At 42.7% G+C, this 18262-nt stretch overlaps 1 protein-coding gene across 6 annotated transcripts in view; it reads left to right on the forward strand.

Annotated features, from left to right (window-relative positions):
• The window catches only part of fli1 (Fli-1 proto-oncogene, ETS transcription factor), a 73933-nt gene that overhangs the window by 5128 nt on the left and 50543 nt on the right, over positions 1 to 18262 (forward strand). For 5 of the 6 annotated variants that reach the window (XM_052039796.1, XM_052039795.1, XM_052039800.1 and 2 more), the window contains 4 exons: positions 1659 to 1864; positions 3655 to 3809; positions 4249 to 4452; positions 16818 to 16886. In XM_052039796.1, coding sequence (XP_051895756.1) covers positions 1659 to 1864; positions 3655 to 3809; positions 4249 to 4452; positions 16818 to 16886 — 634 coding nt within the window. Of the gene's footprint in view, positions 1 to 783; positions 1261 to 1658; positions 1865 to 3654; positions 3810 to 4248; positions 4453 to 16817; positions 16887 to 18262 lie in introns of those variants that run through there. The other variant, XM_052039799.1, reaches the window with a different exon arrangement.

Consider the following 18262-nt stretch of genomic DNA (forward strand, 5'->3'; position numbering starts at 1 on the left):
GTGGACTTCGCTTCTCTTATTCACTTGGACAAGCATGTTCCCAACGTGGGCGCTGTTCGTAAACCTGGCTTGGGATTAAACGAGATGGGTGGGCGATCCGAGAACAGGGGTGACCGGGCTCTCAATGCAAGGTGGCAGGAACCTGTGCACGGATCGCCGGGACTATCACGAAGTGCGCAGTGTTACATGGCACAGCGCCCGGGACCCATTCCGCAAATTGATGGGCCCCTCACCACCCCCAGAGGTAGCCAGCGTGCGCCAAACACTCCCCAGCAAGCGTGGAATGACCCACTTCATGTGTTTAGAATTTGTTTGAATGCATTATAACGAGACTGGTCGCGTATTTTTCCGGTCTGCGTGCAGGCGAGATCTCGCTGCCTGCTTCGGTGTAGCGCGTCCCGCCATCTGCAGCTTGCAGGCAGAATTTATTTGTCTCAGATGTTCCATCTGTAATTGTGAGTTGCCTCCTTATGGGAGAGGGTCCCACAGAACACACAAGGGAGTCAGTTAAAGAAACACGGTATTTACAAATTAAGGAACTCGCCGAGACAGAAGGGACGATCGCTCTAAAACGAAGATATTGTGTTGTTCAAAGGTTTGATTGACTCATAACTGAACACCGGGTTTCTCATCAATTCCCCCGCCCTTATCAACTAAACATACACTTCCGTTCTTTACACCCATGTTTCCTGCCAGATTTCCTTTTCCTTAATACACTAAAGATGAAAAACTTAGCCCTTTTCTCCCTGCACTCCCTGAAGGTGTTCTGCGTTTGTCAGCACGTTCATTATTCGCAATGACTTCTTTTGCAACTTGCTCTGGCCTGGATCAGGATCCGCCGCTTCTCCTTCCTGCCCCTTCTACTTCTGTCGCATTCGCTCACTTCAGTGCAGTTTGGGCTTGGGTTGCACCAATGGTCTTTGAGAGCTGACAAGCGCAAACTAATGGAAAAGCAAACCGGCTGATCGACGGTGTGTCACTGATATTTGCCATTGCCCTTGACTGTCATTGTGCTGCTGTGTAGAGAGGCAAAGGCTGCTGATTCCTACAGCAGGATCAAGCCAAGACACCAAGGGCATCTTTAACCATTCCGCTCCACTTCAGACTGTTCTTGCAGGCCTGTTCAACCAAGATATCCAGACATCGTAGCGCACTCCCTCAAAGTCTGGGCGAATCTCAACCATTCCCAGAGATAATCTGTATTTTTCAGAAGTTGGTCGAAAGGCCGCTGAAGAGCCAATCCAGGTGTAACAATTCCAGGTCTAACACTCAATATTTAAATACTTATGTTACTTTTAGTTCTAAATGGAACAACGTGAATTCCCAAAGTACTCCGTTAATAGTCATTGAGCTGGTGCTGAGGGTTGCGAGTTATAGACCTCACACCGTTGCACAGGAACACACATAGTAATCACACACAGGGTCGGAAACCGGAATAATAAAACATTTCGTTTACAGTGTGACGGTGGATATATCTGACGTTATGTAATGGAATAATGGTTGATAGAGTTCAGAGTTATTTTGAGTAACCGGCCCGATATCTATTTTGGTCTGGAGAAAGGGGCGCTGTATGTGCGTCTGCCTGTTTTCTGCTGGAGGGTTTATACGGGGTCCCTGTTATTCTCTCACTGTTTGCCTGGTGTTTGCTCTGTCTCCAGGAGGCCCTGTCCGTTGTGAGCGACGACCAGTCCTTGTTTGACACCACGTACGTCGCTGCACAGCTTCCCAAAACGGATATGACGGCTTCAGCTGCAGCCGACTATGGACAAACGCACAAAATTAACCCTTTGCCTCAACAAGAATGGATCAATCAACCTGTCAGGACAAATATCAAGAGAGAATATGACCACATTAACGGCTCCAGGTAACATCGGATCAGCCGGCTCCTTCGGGGAATGCGCTTCCTGATCTGCATTCAGCCAGACGGATTGTAAATGCTTGTGGTGTGATGCCCCCGGAGAATCTCCAGACCAGCTTGATCTATTCAGTTTATGTGACACCTTTGTAAAGTCCGGTACTAAGCAGGAGTTAAGGCACCCATTCCTTGCTTTCCCATAGAATTGGGAACACACTGAGAATATTCCCGTATATTTAAATAGGCCCACCGTATTTGTTGAGTAGTACACGAATAGCAGGAAGACCTTATCCTTGCAGTATGCAGACTTAAGGAATATTCATAGCAACCCACATGAGCGTAAAGCGTTGTGTGAATAAGCCTCAGTTCCCCCGAGCTTCTCGGCAACGCATCTGGCCACCTGCCGGCTTTAGACTCCCGTATTGTTTGCTGGAGGGTGCTCAGCTGTTCCTCGATCCGCTCACCGTGCGCTCAAAGGGAAGTGTAGTCTGTTGGTCAGTGGTGAGGACCAGTGATAATCCCAAACATCCACAAGAACTGTCTTCTAACCATAAGTAACAGGCCTTGGGGCGTGGGTCACTGCTGAGCGCTTGACTGCTGGAAGTGTACAAGGTCCGCTCTGTACCTGTGATATCCGATCAGCGAAGGATCTCTTCCAATTGTTCTGACAAAACGAGCGCGGACCCTCCACACACATGGATTGCTGGGTCATTCTACATATGAAATCGGTAATAGTTCAGACCGATGAGCTTCGACCAGTTTCCTTCCCTCAGAGACATAATAAGTAGGGCAATTTGTTTTGAGGTAGCGGAGGGCGAGGGAGGAAGGAGAGTTATGTAACAAGTCGGCACTTTTACTGATTCCTTTTTTTTTAGTTGAATTCACATTCTCAGCTTTGCACGGTGGGATTTGAATTTATGCTCTTTGGTGCAGGTTTCTTCAATATTCGTCCCCTTCTGCAGCACACCAAGACCGGAGCCCCGCCGAGCAACTCACAAACCCCCTGAAACGCTCTGCAGCTCCCTGAGTACATTTGAAGTGCAGTCTTCACTGCAATAAGGAAACAGTGAAATAATTCTGATTTTTTTTTTATCATTGATTGAGAACACAGGTGACACATTCCCCCTACCTCATGGCTCCCTCCCACTTTACTTAAAATCATGGGACCCTTTATGTCCAGTTGAGAGAGTAAACCGGCGCTCGATGCAAAATCTCATTCCAAAGGCGCCCAGCCATTTAATGATACAGTTTCGGTCTTTGCGCTCATGTCTCTGGGACGGGACGTCTGTGGATTACATCTTTTCTCGGACTCCCTTATTTCTTTGCTGCCATTTCCCGATCCCTCTTACAAGCAATGAAGTTTATTTTATAATGTTGAACATGACAGAATTGTCCCCCCCCCACCCCCACGGACAAGCACAACATTTGCAAAATAGAAGGGCACGAATTGTAAAAAGTGGAAGCCGCTTGACTTGGGAAAGTTAAAAACGAATACACAGGGACATTTGATCGCACCTTGCGCACAAGGGAATGTGGCCCATGGTTCGTTTAGGAGAGGCGATTGAAACTGTATTTATCTGTACAATATATAATCTCCCGTTGGCTTCGTTACTAAAATGATTCCCTGCGAGGTGTTCCTGGCAACCGTTGCCCACATTTTCATAAGAAAGTTTTTAAGTCACTTGTAAAACGTCGGAAAGAATGTAAGCAAGGTTGACAGGTAGCGACAGTTCCACTGCTGCGCCGATATGTTTGTCTCTTCCTTTCTCTCGTGACCTTCTACCTGTTTCCCCTGACAGGGATTCACCCGTGGACTGCAGCGTTGCAAAATGTAACAAGCTGGTGGGCGCCACTGACACCAACTCCATGAGTTACAGCAGTTACATGGATGAGAAGGACGGCCTCCCTCCCCCTAACATGACCACCAACGAGAGGAGAGTGATCGTTCCGGCAGGTAATTCGTCTCCAGCGCAGGCCCGGGGGTTGGGATAAGGGTGGCGTCGTTGTCTCCGGACCCAGTGTGGGATCCTTGGTTCTCGCAGATCAATGCACACAAACAGAGGCCACAGAGTGCCCATCTCTCCACCGTTAGTCTATTGAGGTGAAATGCCAGGGAAAAGGGCCTACGACAACGCAGAAATTGACTAAATTTGATCCAATTATGCACTGAATTGCTAATACCAGAAATTAGTCGAGTGGGTTGGATACATCTGGATTGAGTAAATCAGTCGCTGAGCCGGCTGGCTGGGAGATAAACCCCATCATCTACTGCACATAGAAATGGCACTGCCCCTTTAACTAAAACAACGTGCGGATTGGGGAATTAGTATTAGGGAGTCGGTGCGGTTTGTGAGGATATTGGATGAGTTATTTAACTGGCTGGTTTTCTGCAGATCCCACTCTTTGGAGTCAGGAGCATGTCAGGCAGTGGTTGGAGTGGGCCATCAAGGAATACGGGCTGCTGGAGGTTGACACCAGCCTCTTTCACAACACGGACGGCAAGGAACTCTGTAAAATGAACAAGGAGGACTTCCTCCGCCTGACCTCTCTCTACAACGCCGAGGTCCTGCTCTCACATCTCAATTACCTCAGGGAAAGTAAGTGTTATCTCTGTTCTTATCAGCGGCGAAGTGTCAATGAGTTACTTCGCTGCCACTGTTCGGTTCAGTCCTGCAGGGAACGAGAAGGTGAACAATATGTTCAACGTGTTTCCACTTCAGGGGTTGCGGGAACTATGAAAATATCCCCATTATTTTTTTGCTGCAAATATATTTTGTTAATTCAGTTTAAGTAAGTAACCAGGAGAAAACAAGTTTTATCCGCAGGCCTTCTGAGGTCCAACTGTACTGAGATATTTGCCAACTGTACTGAGATATTTGCAGCTTTCAAAAGAGGTGGGGTCATTTTCAGGTATGCTCCTTCCCAGAGTTTGAGCCCTCTCCAACCCCGCCCCTCCCTCTCATCCATGGATACTCATTCCTCTGGAAGAATCTTGCATCTTCCGGTTTCTGGCATGACAGATTCAAGATCATCGATTGGGTGACGAGGCGGTTAACAGTGGTGGGGAGTGAAAGGTGGGCGCGTGTGTCGAGCCGGCCGGATTTGCAGGCTGCTTTGTACTTCTTCACTGTTGTGACTTTTTGAAGTTGCTCGCGGTCTGGCGCAGTCATGGTCCCGGAGAGAAATGGGGTTGATCAAAAGCCGGACCGTTAGATTCTTCTTTTAATTTATTAAATAGGCAAAACCAGATCAAGATTTTGCAAAGTGCATAAAGCTGAATGCATCATATTGCTGAGAACATGATTTAGCTAAATACAATTATCACATATAACTAAACGATTAAAATTTATTGGATTGGAGAATATGTCTTGATCTGGTCTCCTTTACAGTTGTAATTCCCCCTGTCTCAAACCAGTTCTTCTAAATCTGCCAGCCCTATTTGTGAAAAAGTCTTTGAACGCAGAAAACTTTGAAATATATATTGCATTAAATCCGCATATCTAGTCAGTATGGGTGGGGAACTCCACAACATCAGGACATCTGTCTGTGAGCAGCAACGGCAGCATATCCCGTCTCACTCCGCCGACAAACTTGAACGTTCCTAGGCCGAGAAGTCTGTGCGGTGTCTTTGAATGAACAGGAGATATTCTGGTCTCTCTTAAGTCACGCTGTTTGTAAACGGAGTTTGCTTTCTTTCGGGTACTTAGCTGTGAATTTCTATGGATTTCTCTATCGGCTGTTGTTGCTGGAATGGGAATTTTCCCGGAGACTGAATTCAGTGGAAATGAAACCGGGTTGAGAACTGATTACAAGCAGTTTAGCCCGTCAGAGAGGCATTCATATATTTTTATTTGTTTGAACATCTTGCATTATTACATCGGATTTCATGGGATATCGGATTTTAACCGTGCTCCCGCTGACCAGCCCAGCCTCCTCTCTGCATTCTCCATCCCAACAGATTTGCCTCTGAATTTGTATCGAGGTGAAGACAAAAGTCGTAATGTAATGCTGTTTTTAGGATGAAAATTCTGACTTAATAGTGCCCAGTATCGTGACAATTAATGCCACTACTGTCGGCTTGTTCGTCCGGTTTTTATGTTGATTCTGCTTGATCCTGGCGTTTCAATCCATCTTAAAAGTAGTTTAGAATGTTGCAGTATAACTTTATCTGTAGAAAATAATGAACGTAGATGGTGTTTTGTCCTGTCCGACACACCAGAGCTGACAGTGACATTGGTCTTGTATAGCGGTCAGAAGCCGTGGTGACCCTTGCTGTGCGCTTGGGAGTTAGCTTGTCTTTACGTAAACGCGGTTGGGATTGAGAAGAGCTTGAGCTGGCGGTGCACACTAAGAGTTGTCACAGGACTGGGAAGTCAGTTTTAGAATGGACTCCCCGTTCACATTGGTTGCTATGGGGTCTGAGGCCATATTACCTTATTACTTCTGAATGTCGGATTTCTCCGACCAACCCAATGCGTGTAATTCTGAGCCAGTCCATAGCCTCGGAAATCCACAACGCTCGGAGTTGAGGACAGAGGCTGTAAGCGTGTGTGGGACATAAAACTCTCCCAGTGGGTGCTCGAAGAGCCACGCCCTATTGTGATCATTGCATGCCCCGGGTTTGCGTTTATTTCAGACAATCCGGAGGTGGATGGGGATTAAATAAGGTCTCGTGTTTGGGGCTGATGAGGTTTGCGTGGCGTTGGTCGTTGCTGTGCGCTGGATAAACCAGAGCACTCCGAGGGCCGCTTCCACCTCCTTCGATAGCGGTTTCAGGATCACTGCTCCTCTGGGCACCGTGATAAAGGCAGAGGAATCCTCCGCGGGCTAAGCAGCTGAAATATCTTGCGGCGTAAATCTTGCTGGAAGTTTAATATGAATGCATGAGACAGTCCAGGAGTTAAAGAAAAGGTATAACAAAGCACAACAGGCAAATCTCCCGCCCCAGCCCTTACATTTAATCTTCGGGTGGAGTCTTCAGAGCTAAATCCAAAATTAGATGACCAATTCTCTTCAATCACCCGAAACTCATAGCTTCAAGCGTGCACATACAACAGCGGGTGGGAAACCCAACATGTATACCCCACATATACCGACAAGGAGTTAATTAATCACAGTTCAGTAATATTCTCTTCCATGCAACTGCATTTAAAATGTAATCCTTTGAACTCTCCATTAAATAGATGAGGAACGAAGGAAAATTTTCATTAATTAGAAAACAAAAATAATTTAATTAGTCTGGTTTCTCAACAGCTTAATGTCAGTAATAGGTCCTTAACGTCAGAAATAGATCGGTAAAGTTACATTCTTCCACCACAGTTTCTGTTATATCTCCACCACCAAGCCAACCACCAAGGTGCCACAAAGTTTAATTTTACTAACTTTATTGAGCGACTACTTTAAAAGTTGGCAGTTTGATTTGTTTGGACTAATCCTACATTTTTGCGGAGTTGAACGGGCACTTCATTTCCCCGGAGACCAGGTCAACAATTCGCTGCGGAATCCGCTAACTGTTTGCTAAGATGTAAAAGTGGAGCTTGGTGTTCACCGAAATGCTGGCACCCTTTCACTCCCGCTGTGTTATATATCTTTGCAAAATAATTTTAGTTGTAGAATGCGATGAAGTGAAAGAATAAAAACGAGAAAAGGCAAGAGGGAGGGAAACAAACGATATCAGACAAAACAAAAATAAAGAAAGGAAGGCACATTGAGTTCAGACTAGATTCTGTGCAGCAGAGAGAGGGTGTGAGCAGCAGAATCCTGTAGCGGAGCAAAGGGAAGTGAACAGGCAGAGAGCTGCAGAACGGGGCTTGTTGCATTCCCTGTGAAGCAACCGGAAAGATTTCCCACCCGGGATATGCGGGTGTCAACGCTCTTCAATTCTCCCCAAAGGGTCCCAGATCCGCACGGATACCTTCCCTATCACCGTGGTAAAACGCTGTCGTCGCGCTCAACCTGGACTCGTGTCGGATGTGTGTCATCTGCTGTTCTGTTTCCTCTCTTCATTTGTGTGTATTTTCAGGATGCTGTATTATCGCCGGTGAACGCGTCTGAATATGGTCCTCATTTATGAGGTTGAGTATTCATAAATTATAACCGAATCGAAATTAAATATTTGTAGAACAAACACCCCCACACTTGTATTCTCTCTCGCCCTATAACCTCCAATGATATCTGTGCTCCTCCAATTCTATCCTTGTGATCATCCCAAACTTAGCTACATCTGAAAAGATCACCAACCTGAAATGTTAACAGTGTCTTGTCTCCGTGAATGCTGCCCCTGACCTGCAGGATACCTTCAACGCTTTGTATTTTGTTTCGGATTGTGAACAGTCACAGTATTCTGATTTTAGATTTTACCATCATTCATAGCCCACATCATGTAGATGTACCAGGGAACATCAGATGTACCAAGGAACATCAGGTATACCAGGAAACACCAGATGTACCAGGGAATATCAGATGTACCAGGGAATATCAGATATACCAGGAAACACCAGATGTACCAGGGAACATCAGATGTACCAGGGAACACCAGATGTACCAGGGAACACCAGATATACCAGGAAACACCAGATGTACCAGGGAACACCAGATGTACCAGGGAACACCAGATGTACCAGGAAACACCAGATGTACCAGGAAACACCCGAAATGGTGTTTCAATGTTCATGCTATCTGCTCCCCCTCCATCCCTTTCCCCTCTCTCTACATCTACCCAGTTCTTCCTGGACTCACCCCAGCTTCCATCACCCAGTTGCTCTCCCCTCCTCCACCTTCTCCATCCGCCCATCACCCGCACACTCCTCCCATTGGTTACCCTTCCCCACTGTTCCCATCTGCCCTCCCCACCTCTCCTCCTATCAGATATCATAATCTTCAGCACTTCATCACTTCCACCTATCATCTCCCAGCTTCTGGAACCATTTCCACTCTTCCCACTCCTATCTGCCTATCACCTCTCCTCATCTGGATCCACCTATCACCCGCCAGCTCTTGCTCCACCCCTTCCATTCACCATTTTATGCCGGCTATCACCCCTTTTTCTTTCCAGTCCTGATGAAGGGTCTCCACCCAAAACATCAACTGTCCATTTCCCTCCATAGATGCTGCCTGACCCGCTGAGTTCCTCCAGCTTTCTGTGTGTTGCTTCACCTAAAGGGTCACCCATTTAAGCCTGAAATGGGGAGGAATTTCTTGAGGTTTATGAATCCTTGGCATTCTCTGCCACAGTACTTGTGGATGCAGAGTCACTAAATATATACAAAACTGAAATTTTTGGACTGTAAAAGAATGGGATCAGACCAAATGAGTTGAGGCCAACAATCAAACCAGCCTGGAACCTGCTGACTGGCAGAGGATGGCTGTATATCTCCTGCTGCTGCTTCTTATCTGAACCATTGATCTATTAATGCTGTTTAATCCCTTCTCAATTCCTGATGTTCTTCTCGTCACTTTTTTTGAACAATAAGGTCCTAACCTGAAGGTTATTTATAATAAATCACAAAATGAATTGCCAAATGTCCAATGCATCAGTAGGAGAATGGAAAATTCTGATATAAAATAATATAAACCATAGAATCATAGAATCATAGAACAGTACAGCACAGTACAGGCCCTTTGGTCCACAATGTGAAGAGCTCCAGAAGAAATAGGTCGATTCCTGTCAGGAGCCTGAAGAGAAAGGGTGTGGCCCATTTAAAGCAAGATTAAAGGACACAGAGGGTTAATGAGACAGGACAGATTCAAGTTCTCCCACATGATTAAATGTTATTTAATTTTTACAAAATGCAGTAGCAGCAGTGGCAATTTGGTAGGCTTCATTTAAAGGAGCAGAAATTACATGGAATTGTACTTATCAAACACTCAAGTGCAGTTCAATTCAATTTCCATTGTACAATTACACAGAGTTTTACATTGCTGTCAGCACATTTGGTTCAACAGTCTATGCCTCCTCCCAGTTTGTTCACGTTAACCTCTGAACATTTACTTCCATCTCTTTTTTGTGTATGTACTTATTTATTGATTCCCTATCATCAACTGAGAACATTTTCACATATCGAAGTGTGAAATTTTTAAAGTAAATTTGCTGGTGGCAATTGATGAACCCCTCTCCAGCATGGAGACCCAACTCAAAGAGATTTGTTACCTTGATGGCAACTGCTGCAATGGACTATCTTTTCACTTGAAACTGGTTTTGTCTCACAGTACGACTCTTTAATTATCCCTCTTCAAGTCTGTCCTGCCAAATGCCATTGTCATTGGTGACTCACAAACTGTTTTGGGCCATTTGCCAAATCTCACGGGTACAATGCTAAACCACATTCTGTAATTTTCTCACTTAATTTTCTCACTTAATTCTCACTTAATTTTGTTTCTTAATGCAATAATTCTCAAAACATTAATCCTGTTTAAAACATTTAGAAAATTAAGACATACACAAAGACACAGACAAACATTTGCCAGCCACGTATTGTTGTTGTGCTGGTAGCAAAGAGACAAGGATTTCTTCCAGGACTATAAAGTTGCTAGCAAGTTATTACTTAGTAAACAAGACAATAAACAAAACAAATATTTTGAAAATAAAAAACTAATAGGCTGACAGGGGAGATCAGAAGGTTGGATGCTGAATCTAGTACAGTCGCATTGGGCATGATGACCTCCTTCTGACAGTAGAATTATTGACTGATTTATATTTTGTTACTTGTAAAGACCAGCAACTTAATTACTTAAGTGATTACTTTCCATTTTTACCACTCACCAGTTATTTTACATTTCCCTTCTGTTACACTGGAGTGAAAAAGATTTACACGATTGTATTCAAGTTAAAAAAAGTCCTCCAACATATTACAGTCAGGGCAGTTCCCAAGAGACTCCATTAGCTACTTAAACCTAACAGTTACAATCTAATAAACAGATTAAAAAATCAAAAAAATCAAAAAGCAGCTCAGAAGTTTTTCCATCCAGCCTTCCATTTTAACTATAATTCACCATACTGAGACAATGCAGTGCAACAAAAAGCACATCACTTCATGCGGTTAACACATGGCCCATGGCGAAGGACACTTCTAATCTCACCCACATGGAACTGCAAGCTGCACTCTTCATTCCTGCTGTCTCCAACCCTGATCTGTTTGTCACTTACTCAAATTTATTTACCAATTGATGGGCACATTTAATATGTTATCTTTCCATATAAATCATGGTCAAGCTACACACTTCGTGGTCTGAGTCTTCCTTCTATAGCTCACCCCATTCTGGGTTATTTGTTGTTCTTGACTGTACTGCTTATTTGTGCTTGAGCTGGATAATCTGCAAAATACATATGTTGGATCACTGATCAGATTGTTTCATGTGAGATTAATCACAAATAATATGTAAAGATAAAATAGTATATCTTAAAACTGAGTTTATTGTCATATGCACAAGTACATGTGTGCACAGGTCCAATGAAAAACTTACTTGCAGCAGAATCACAGGCACATAGCATCAGATAAGCAGGATTCACAAGAAAAAATATAAATTAAACATAAATTATACACAATTTTTACAAGAAAGAACATAATTAGGAAAAAAGCAAAGTCCATTTTAGTGCAAAGTAGTCAAAGTGTTGCTAAACTGTAGTGATTAGGGTTACGTAGTTTGGTTCAAGCACTGAATGGTTGAAGGGAAGTAACTGTTCTTGTTCTTGTTTAAAGAAAAGGTAAAATCAGGAGAGAAAAATTTATTGCAAAAAGCAAACTGCTGGAGGAACTCATCTATTGGAAGGAATGGAACAGTCAATGTTTCGGGCTGAGATCCTGCATCAGGGCTAATTCCTTTCCCTCCACAGATGCTGATCGACCCACTGAGTGCCTCCAGCAGTTTGTCTTTTGCTCCAGGTTCCAGCATGTGTAGGCTCTTGTGTCACCAAGAAGAATTTATGTCGACTATGAAGGGAAACTTCAAACTAAATTCTCAACATGAAATACAGTAAATAGCCAAGGAGAATTTAGGTTATTTTACTATTATTTTTTGTACTATCTGAAGCTGATTCAGATTGTTTGCAGTTTGGCATCTAATTTGACCCTGATGTGTGCTACTGACCATAGTTCTGTCCATCCCCAACCAGCTGCTCGCATCCCAGTAACAGCGCCCGTAAAGTCATAGAGTCACACAGCTTAGAAACAGGCTGTTTGACCCATCGCCAGCCAAGAACCCATTTCCACCAATTCCATTTTATTCTCCCGACATTCCCATTAACTCCCCCAGATTCTACCACTCACCTGCACAATAGAAGCAATTTATGGCAGCCAATTAACATATCAACCTGCACGTCTTTGGAATGTGGGAGGAAGAACGAGCACCCGGGGAAAACCCACGCGGTCACAGGTCCAATGTGCAAACTCCACACAGACAGCACCGGAGGGCAGGAGTGAACTGGGGCCACTGGGGTTGTGAGGTAGCAGCTCTCCAAGGTGTGTCACTCTGCTGCCCTTCGCTACCCTGCCTCAGGTTATCTAATACTGAAACTTTTATCTATTGATGGCCTTTTGCACATTTTGCTCCAGTATTGTGGCCATTTCTTCAACTAAAAGATACCCTTATCTCTGAAGCTCCCTTCCATAAAAATCTAGGATGAAAATATGGAATATAGGAATAGGAGTACTTCATTTAGCCCTCTAACCTGTTCCACAATACAGTGGGATGCTGGTTAATCTTCAATTTAACTCTGTTTAGCTGACCTTGTCCTATATTTTGTAATACCTTGGTAAACAAAAAACTCTCTCTGTGATTTAAAATGACAGTTGGCCTAACATCAACGCCATTTGCAGAAGGTGGCTCTAAATGTGCAAAATTGTTCAAAATACTGTGCAGCTAGTGCATCCTGAGGGATGAACGAGGAACCAATAGAAAGATGTAAATAGGAAGTTATACATCAATAAACAACTATTTTTCTGCCCATTTATTGTTACTCTTTTCCCATATTTTGACCCTATATCACCTTATGACGTGTAAATCATCCTCATTTACCAAATACAAGCAAATGGGACTAGCTCAGTTAGGCAACATGGATGATTTGGGCTGCAGGGCCTGTGTTCTGTGCTGTATAACTCTGTAACTCTTTGACTCTCTTCTTCTGGTCAAGTCTGACTGTTAGTTTGAACAACTAACAGAAGAGAATTTAGCTTCATGACCCAAACTCATTTCACCATCCTTCTGGGAATCTAGCCTAAAAAAATCTCAGCGTATTACAGCAAATGGAAATTCCATTCTTAGCATTGAGTTACTGAGTGAAGCACATTTATTCCTTGTATTTCTGCATTCTGAGCCTTTAATGCAGTGTAAGTGTGCCAGATCAGGTCCAGTTATGACTCCTTCTGATTTTCCCTCAGTGCCACACATCCCTAGGCAGCCATTCCAGAATGGTTTTCATCATGGGTTCATATCAGGTTGCTCAGTTTCTTAACTATGGTGTTGCATAGATTAGATGGGATTTGCAGCCTCAAAAAATTACAGAAATAAAATTTAAATAAGTATTTAACTCCAGCATTTAGATAAATGTCATAAGCAAGAATTTACACTGTTTGGTTACATTCTCCAGATCCCAAAAATGAAGCAAATGATACAAAATACATCCTAGACCAATTGTTACTTTGTAAATTCTGCTGTGTATATTCCAATCATTTCACATGGATTTATTTAAACACTGAAGATCTGCAAATCAAGGGACTGAGAGAATTACTCACTAGTTGAATGAGTTCTGAAAGGTGTGGTTGGTCGTGAGGAAGAATGGCTGAGAATGTAGCGAGCTTTCATTGGACTGGTAGACAGGCCAGAAATATGACAAATGGAACTCAGTCTGGAGAAGCATAAAGTAACGTATTTGAGAAAGGTGAGCAATGTGTGCACAATAAATGGGAGGATATTGAGAAGTGTAGAGGAAGAGAAGGGGACCTCGATGTGTATGACTACTGATCCCGAAGGTCACAGTACAGGTAGATGGGAAGGGTGGTGCTTGTGAATAACTTCAGGTTTGTTTGTCGTTGCAAGGCGTGGTCTGACATGAGGTTGGCTCCAGTCAAGTGATGAACCTTTAATAATGGTGTGCTGGAATCTGATGTGGTGGATCAATGTATTCACCAGTACAGTGCATCTGAAGAAGCAAAGTCTCCCGATGCTGCCCATTTCAGTCACTAACAGAGATAAAGTTTGATGGACCTCTTGCTGATAATTTGCCCACTGACCAGGTTGGGAACTATCCATTGACAAGAACATCAAAGTTTCCCGAGCGGATATTCTATCAATGACCATGTCTTTTAGCCTTACACTAGTACAGGAAAGACGTACATGATGTAAAAGCTGATCATTGTTGCCATTGTAATGCTGGAGCATCAGATATGAACATTTGACTCCTCTCATTCATTCAGCATCAAGAGTGGCATGAGGCAAGGCTGCACCATTGTTCCAAACTTGTGCCTTGCACCATTGCACCAGACCACATGTTTTACCAAGGTCTGCTGGGACAAAACAAGGCAGCAAGAAGTTCACCGACCTAGACTAAACAGATGATATGGTTCTGCCCATTGAGATGCTTAAAGTAGTAGTCTTTACATAGGAGGTTATTCAAAATGAAGTCTTCTCATTTGGTCTGGAAATAAACTGAATGTAAACCAAAATACAGATGACTGCAGAGCAGCCATGTAACCTGAATGAAATTCAGATAGAAGGCAGCAATGTTGACGTTATGAAGTCATGTATCTGTCTTGGCTACAATGCTCTGAAAGCAGTGAGACAGAAATTAAAAGTATTATAAAAATTTAATAGCTGTAAACTTGAGGGGTACAGATAGATTAGATGGAAAGAACCTATTTCTATCAGCAGAGGTCAATAACTAGGGGACATAGATTGGAGGTAATTGGTGGAAGAATTAGTGGGGAGCTGTGGATCACCCCTTCACCCTGAGTATGGAGTATAATGGAGAGAAATGTGAGGATATCCTCTTTGGCAACAAGTGTAGAAAAGCAGAATATTGTTCAAATTTAGAGAGATTACAGAATGTTTTTGTGCAAAGGGATCCGAGTGTCCTTGAATATGAAACACAGGAAGTTAGCATGCAAGCAACACAAGTAATTAGGGAAACAAATCGCATGCTGGCCTTTATTGCAAAGGGTGTGGAACAAAAGTCAGGAAGTTTTGCTGCCACTGTGAAGGACATTGACGAAAGCACATCCAGAGTCCCGTGTAGGCACTTCGTCTCCTCAGTTACATGTACTCGTATGGGAGGCAGTTCAGAGAAGGTTCATTAGGTTGATCCTTCAGATGAAAGTGTTGTCATGTGAGGAAAGGTTGACAGCCTTGCCTTATACTGGATGATAGATTAATGACCAATTATTTCATTGAAACATAAAATATTTTAAGGGAAATTAACAGTTAAGGATTCTGAGCGGATGTTTCCCCTTCTGGAGAAATCTAGACCCAGGGGATGCAGTTTCACAATAAAGGTGTGTCCATTAAGAGGGAGTTGAGGAGGAAAATTTAGAAAAAAGCTACATATACTGGAAATCCGAAGAAAAAAAATAAATGCAGAAAATGCTAGGTACACTTAGCAAGTCTGGCAGCATCTGTGGAAAGAGAAACCATTCACGTTTCAGGTCCGTGACTCTTCTTTGGAAGCAGGTTAGTGTTCAGTAGTAGAAAAGGTGGGGGAGGGACTGTTAGAACAAAGGGAATGCCTCTGATCGCATATGCCTGAATGAATTAATGTGGCAGTAAAGTAACAGGATCAGATTATGCTTCTTTGTCTGTGTCATGTGTTGTAAAGCCATGGGATGTCCCCAGCAGGCCAAACTATACCAATAGGAACAGAAAATCCAGCCAAAGTGATGACAGACAGAAATGGCTAGTTCTAATACAGACAGAAAGAAAGAGTGAGTTACCTCAAGTTAGAGAATTCAATATTGAGTCCAGAAAACTGCAAGATGTTCAAACAGACATATGAAATGTTGTTCCTCAAGTCTGTGTTGGGCTTCATGTAACAGTGCAGGAGGCCACAGATAAGAGTGGGAGCTGGATGGTGAATTAAGATGGTAGATAACCAGAAGCTTAGTGTTACACCTATAGACCGAGCATAGGTGCTCCACAAAATGATTACCCAATTTTTGTTGGTGTTCTCTATGTAAAGTAAGCCAGAGCTGAGGGAGGAATTCCTTTTCTGAGGGTCACAAGTCTGGAATTCTCTCCCGCAGAGATCCGAGGAGGCTATATTTATATCTGTATGTTGAATATACATCATTGAATTTTTGATGGATTATTGGTCTAAAGGAAAGTCGAGGATTATGGGGAACAGATTGGAATGTGCAGAGTAGGCTCAAGGTCATACAGCTTACGCTTGATCCTAACTCTTATGTTCTTAGGTTCAAGGATGGTGGGGTTTAAACCCTCTGCCAAAAAGGCTGGGAGAAACAGAAGCACTCATCACATTCAAAGGGTTTTTGGATGGGAACTTGGCATGCCATAACTTACAAAACAAAGGCGGAAGAGCTGGGAAGTGGGTTGGATGGGATAAAACACGGTCGTTTCAATTTTTTGAACGATATTTATCACATTACTGGCCAAAGCATACAGTATTTGATTTTGTCACGTGTAATCTTAATTTGAGCATTTTTGAAGTTTTGAAGAAATCGAATTAAGCAATTTTGCAATTACACTTTGTCATCAGTTGAAGCACTGACTTTTTCTGCACTGACATTTTCTGACTTAGATCAGCTACTGCTTGTGTTACAATCCCATCATTCATTATTACAGGATTTGCTGTGAGATGTGAAACATTCAAATTGTCTGCAAGGCTTGACTATAAAAGACAGCAGTTGGTGACATGCACCAGGATGGTCCTGGAAACTTGAACAGTGATATAGTAATGAACTTGTACTGAGTTAATGTCTGTCGAGTCTCCAATTAACTCGTCCATTTTCTTCTGTAGGTAGTTCTCCACTAAGCTATTCCACGTCATCTCATTCTGACCAGTCAACACGTCTCCCAGCCAAAGAAGGTGAGCTCTATTCTTTTATTCCACACTTTTTATGTAATTTGGAAATGTATCTGAAGTGCATTTTTGCTCTTAAGGTCAACACAATCTCACTTGAAGATAATATGATATTTTATCAGTCTCCACAGGCCAGACTTTCTAAAAAAAAAATCAATTAAATAAACTTCAGTGCACAGGTTCAGCCCTAATATTTTCCTTTCTACAAAATCTGCATTTGTTATAATTCCCTGCACGGATTCTCAACTTACTGTCCATGCATGAACACTGACGTGACAGACAAATCTTCATTTATAGAAATTGCCTGATTTGTATTCCTTTTGGTAACAAAATTTGGTGGTTTCTGGACTAAGCAGTCAATTTGCAATGAAGGTGTTATACCTGGGTGTCAAATAAAATAACTTCCCAGTAATGTCTCCAACAATAACTCACTCTTTTCAAAAACTCTTCTACATTCTTCTCTTCCTCTCTCAGATTACAGGTTTAAAAATGCAATCTGGACTTTTCATAATCCTCAAATGAGTTATTTCTTTTTGGCATACGCTTTACTCTTAAACTTGGCAATTAAAAAAAAACCTGGATATAGATCTAATTGAACTGTTATCAAACTGGAAGAACTGGGTAAACAAGTTACTGAAAAGTAAATTTTGACTAAAAAGTTTCTACTCTAGAGCCATTGCTAAATACATAGAATTTGCTCAGTTTTAACATGCTCCCAACCCCTACATTTATTCTGTACGTAAAACACTAGAGCTCCTCATCTGAATTCCAATTGACAATTTGCACCCAGATAATTTCTGTTTTACAGGCAAGTCTTCAATAGATTCTCACCTGCATATTGTATCAGTGAAGCATCTGAACCTCTTGTTTAGATTGGAGTGTACTTCCAAGAGAAAAATTTTTGATAATTTACTCTGCTTCTGAGTTACACCTGCCAAAACTCCATACAACTCATTTCATGTTTGTGATTCTATGCTAAGGAGGAGAAAACGTGATATTCATTTACACCCATTCTATAGGAGTGTAAATGTATGTCAAACATTTGGGTGCAGCTGGATTGAAAGCTTTTGTTTCTGCTTATTCAGAACAAAAGCATTTGCATGCACTTTGTTCATCTTCCTCTCCACAGGCATTGCATTTTTACGGATGGTTTATTTAGAAATGGGAAGATGTTAGACCAAAAGTTTTCAAAATTGCACTTCCTTACACTTCACCTGCAGAAATAATGGCTCTAAGTTTCAGTGTGGTTGGATTTTCTATGAGCAGAAGAGTTTCAGTTGGGAACTTCCTGTCAGATGTGGGAGATCAGGGAAGAGGGGTGACATCATATAGAGTTTATAAAATCATGTGGGGCATAGATAAGGTGAATGGTCACAACCTTT

This window comes from Pristis pectinata, chromosome 27 (genome assembly GCF_009764475.1).
Source record: "Pristis pectinata isolate sPriPec2 chromosome 27, sPriPec2.1.pri, whole genome shotgun sequence".
In the NCBI taxonomy this organism is placed as follows: Eukaryota; Metazoa; Chordata; class Chondrichthyes; order Rhinopristiformes; family Pristidae; genus Pristis; species Pristis pectinata.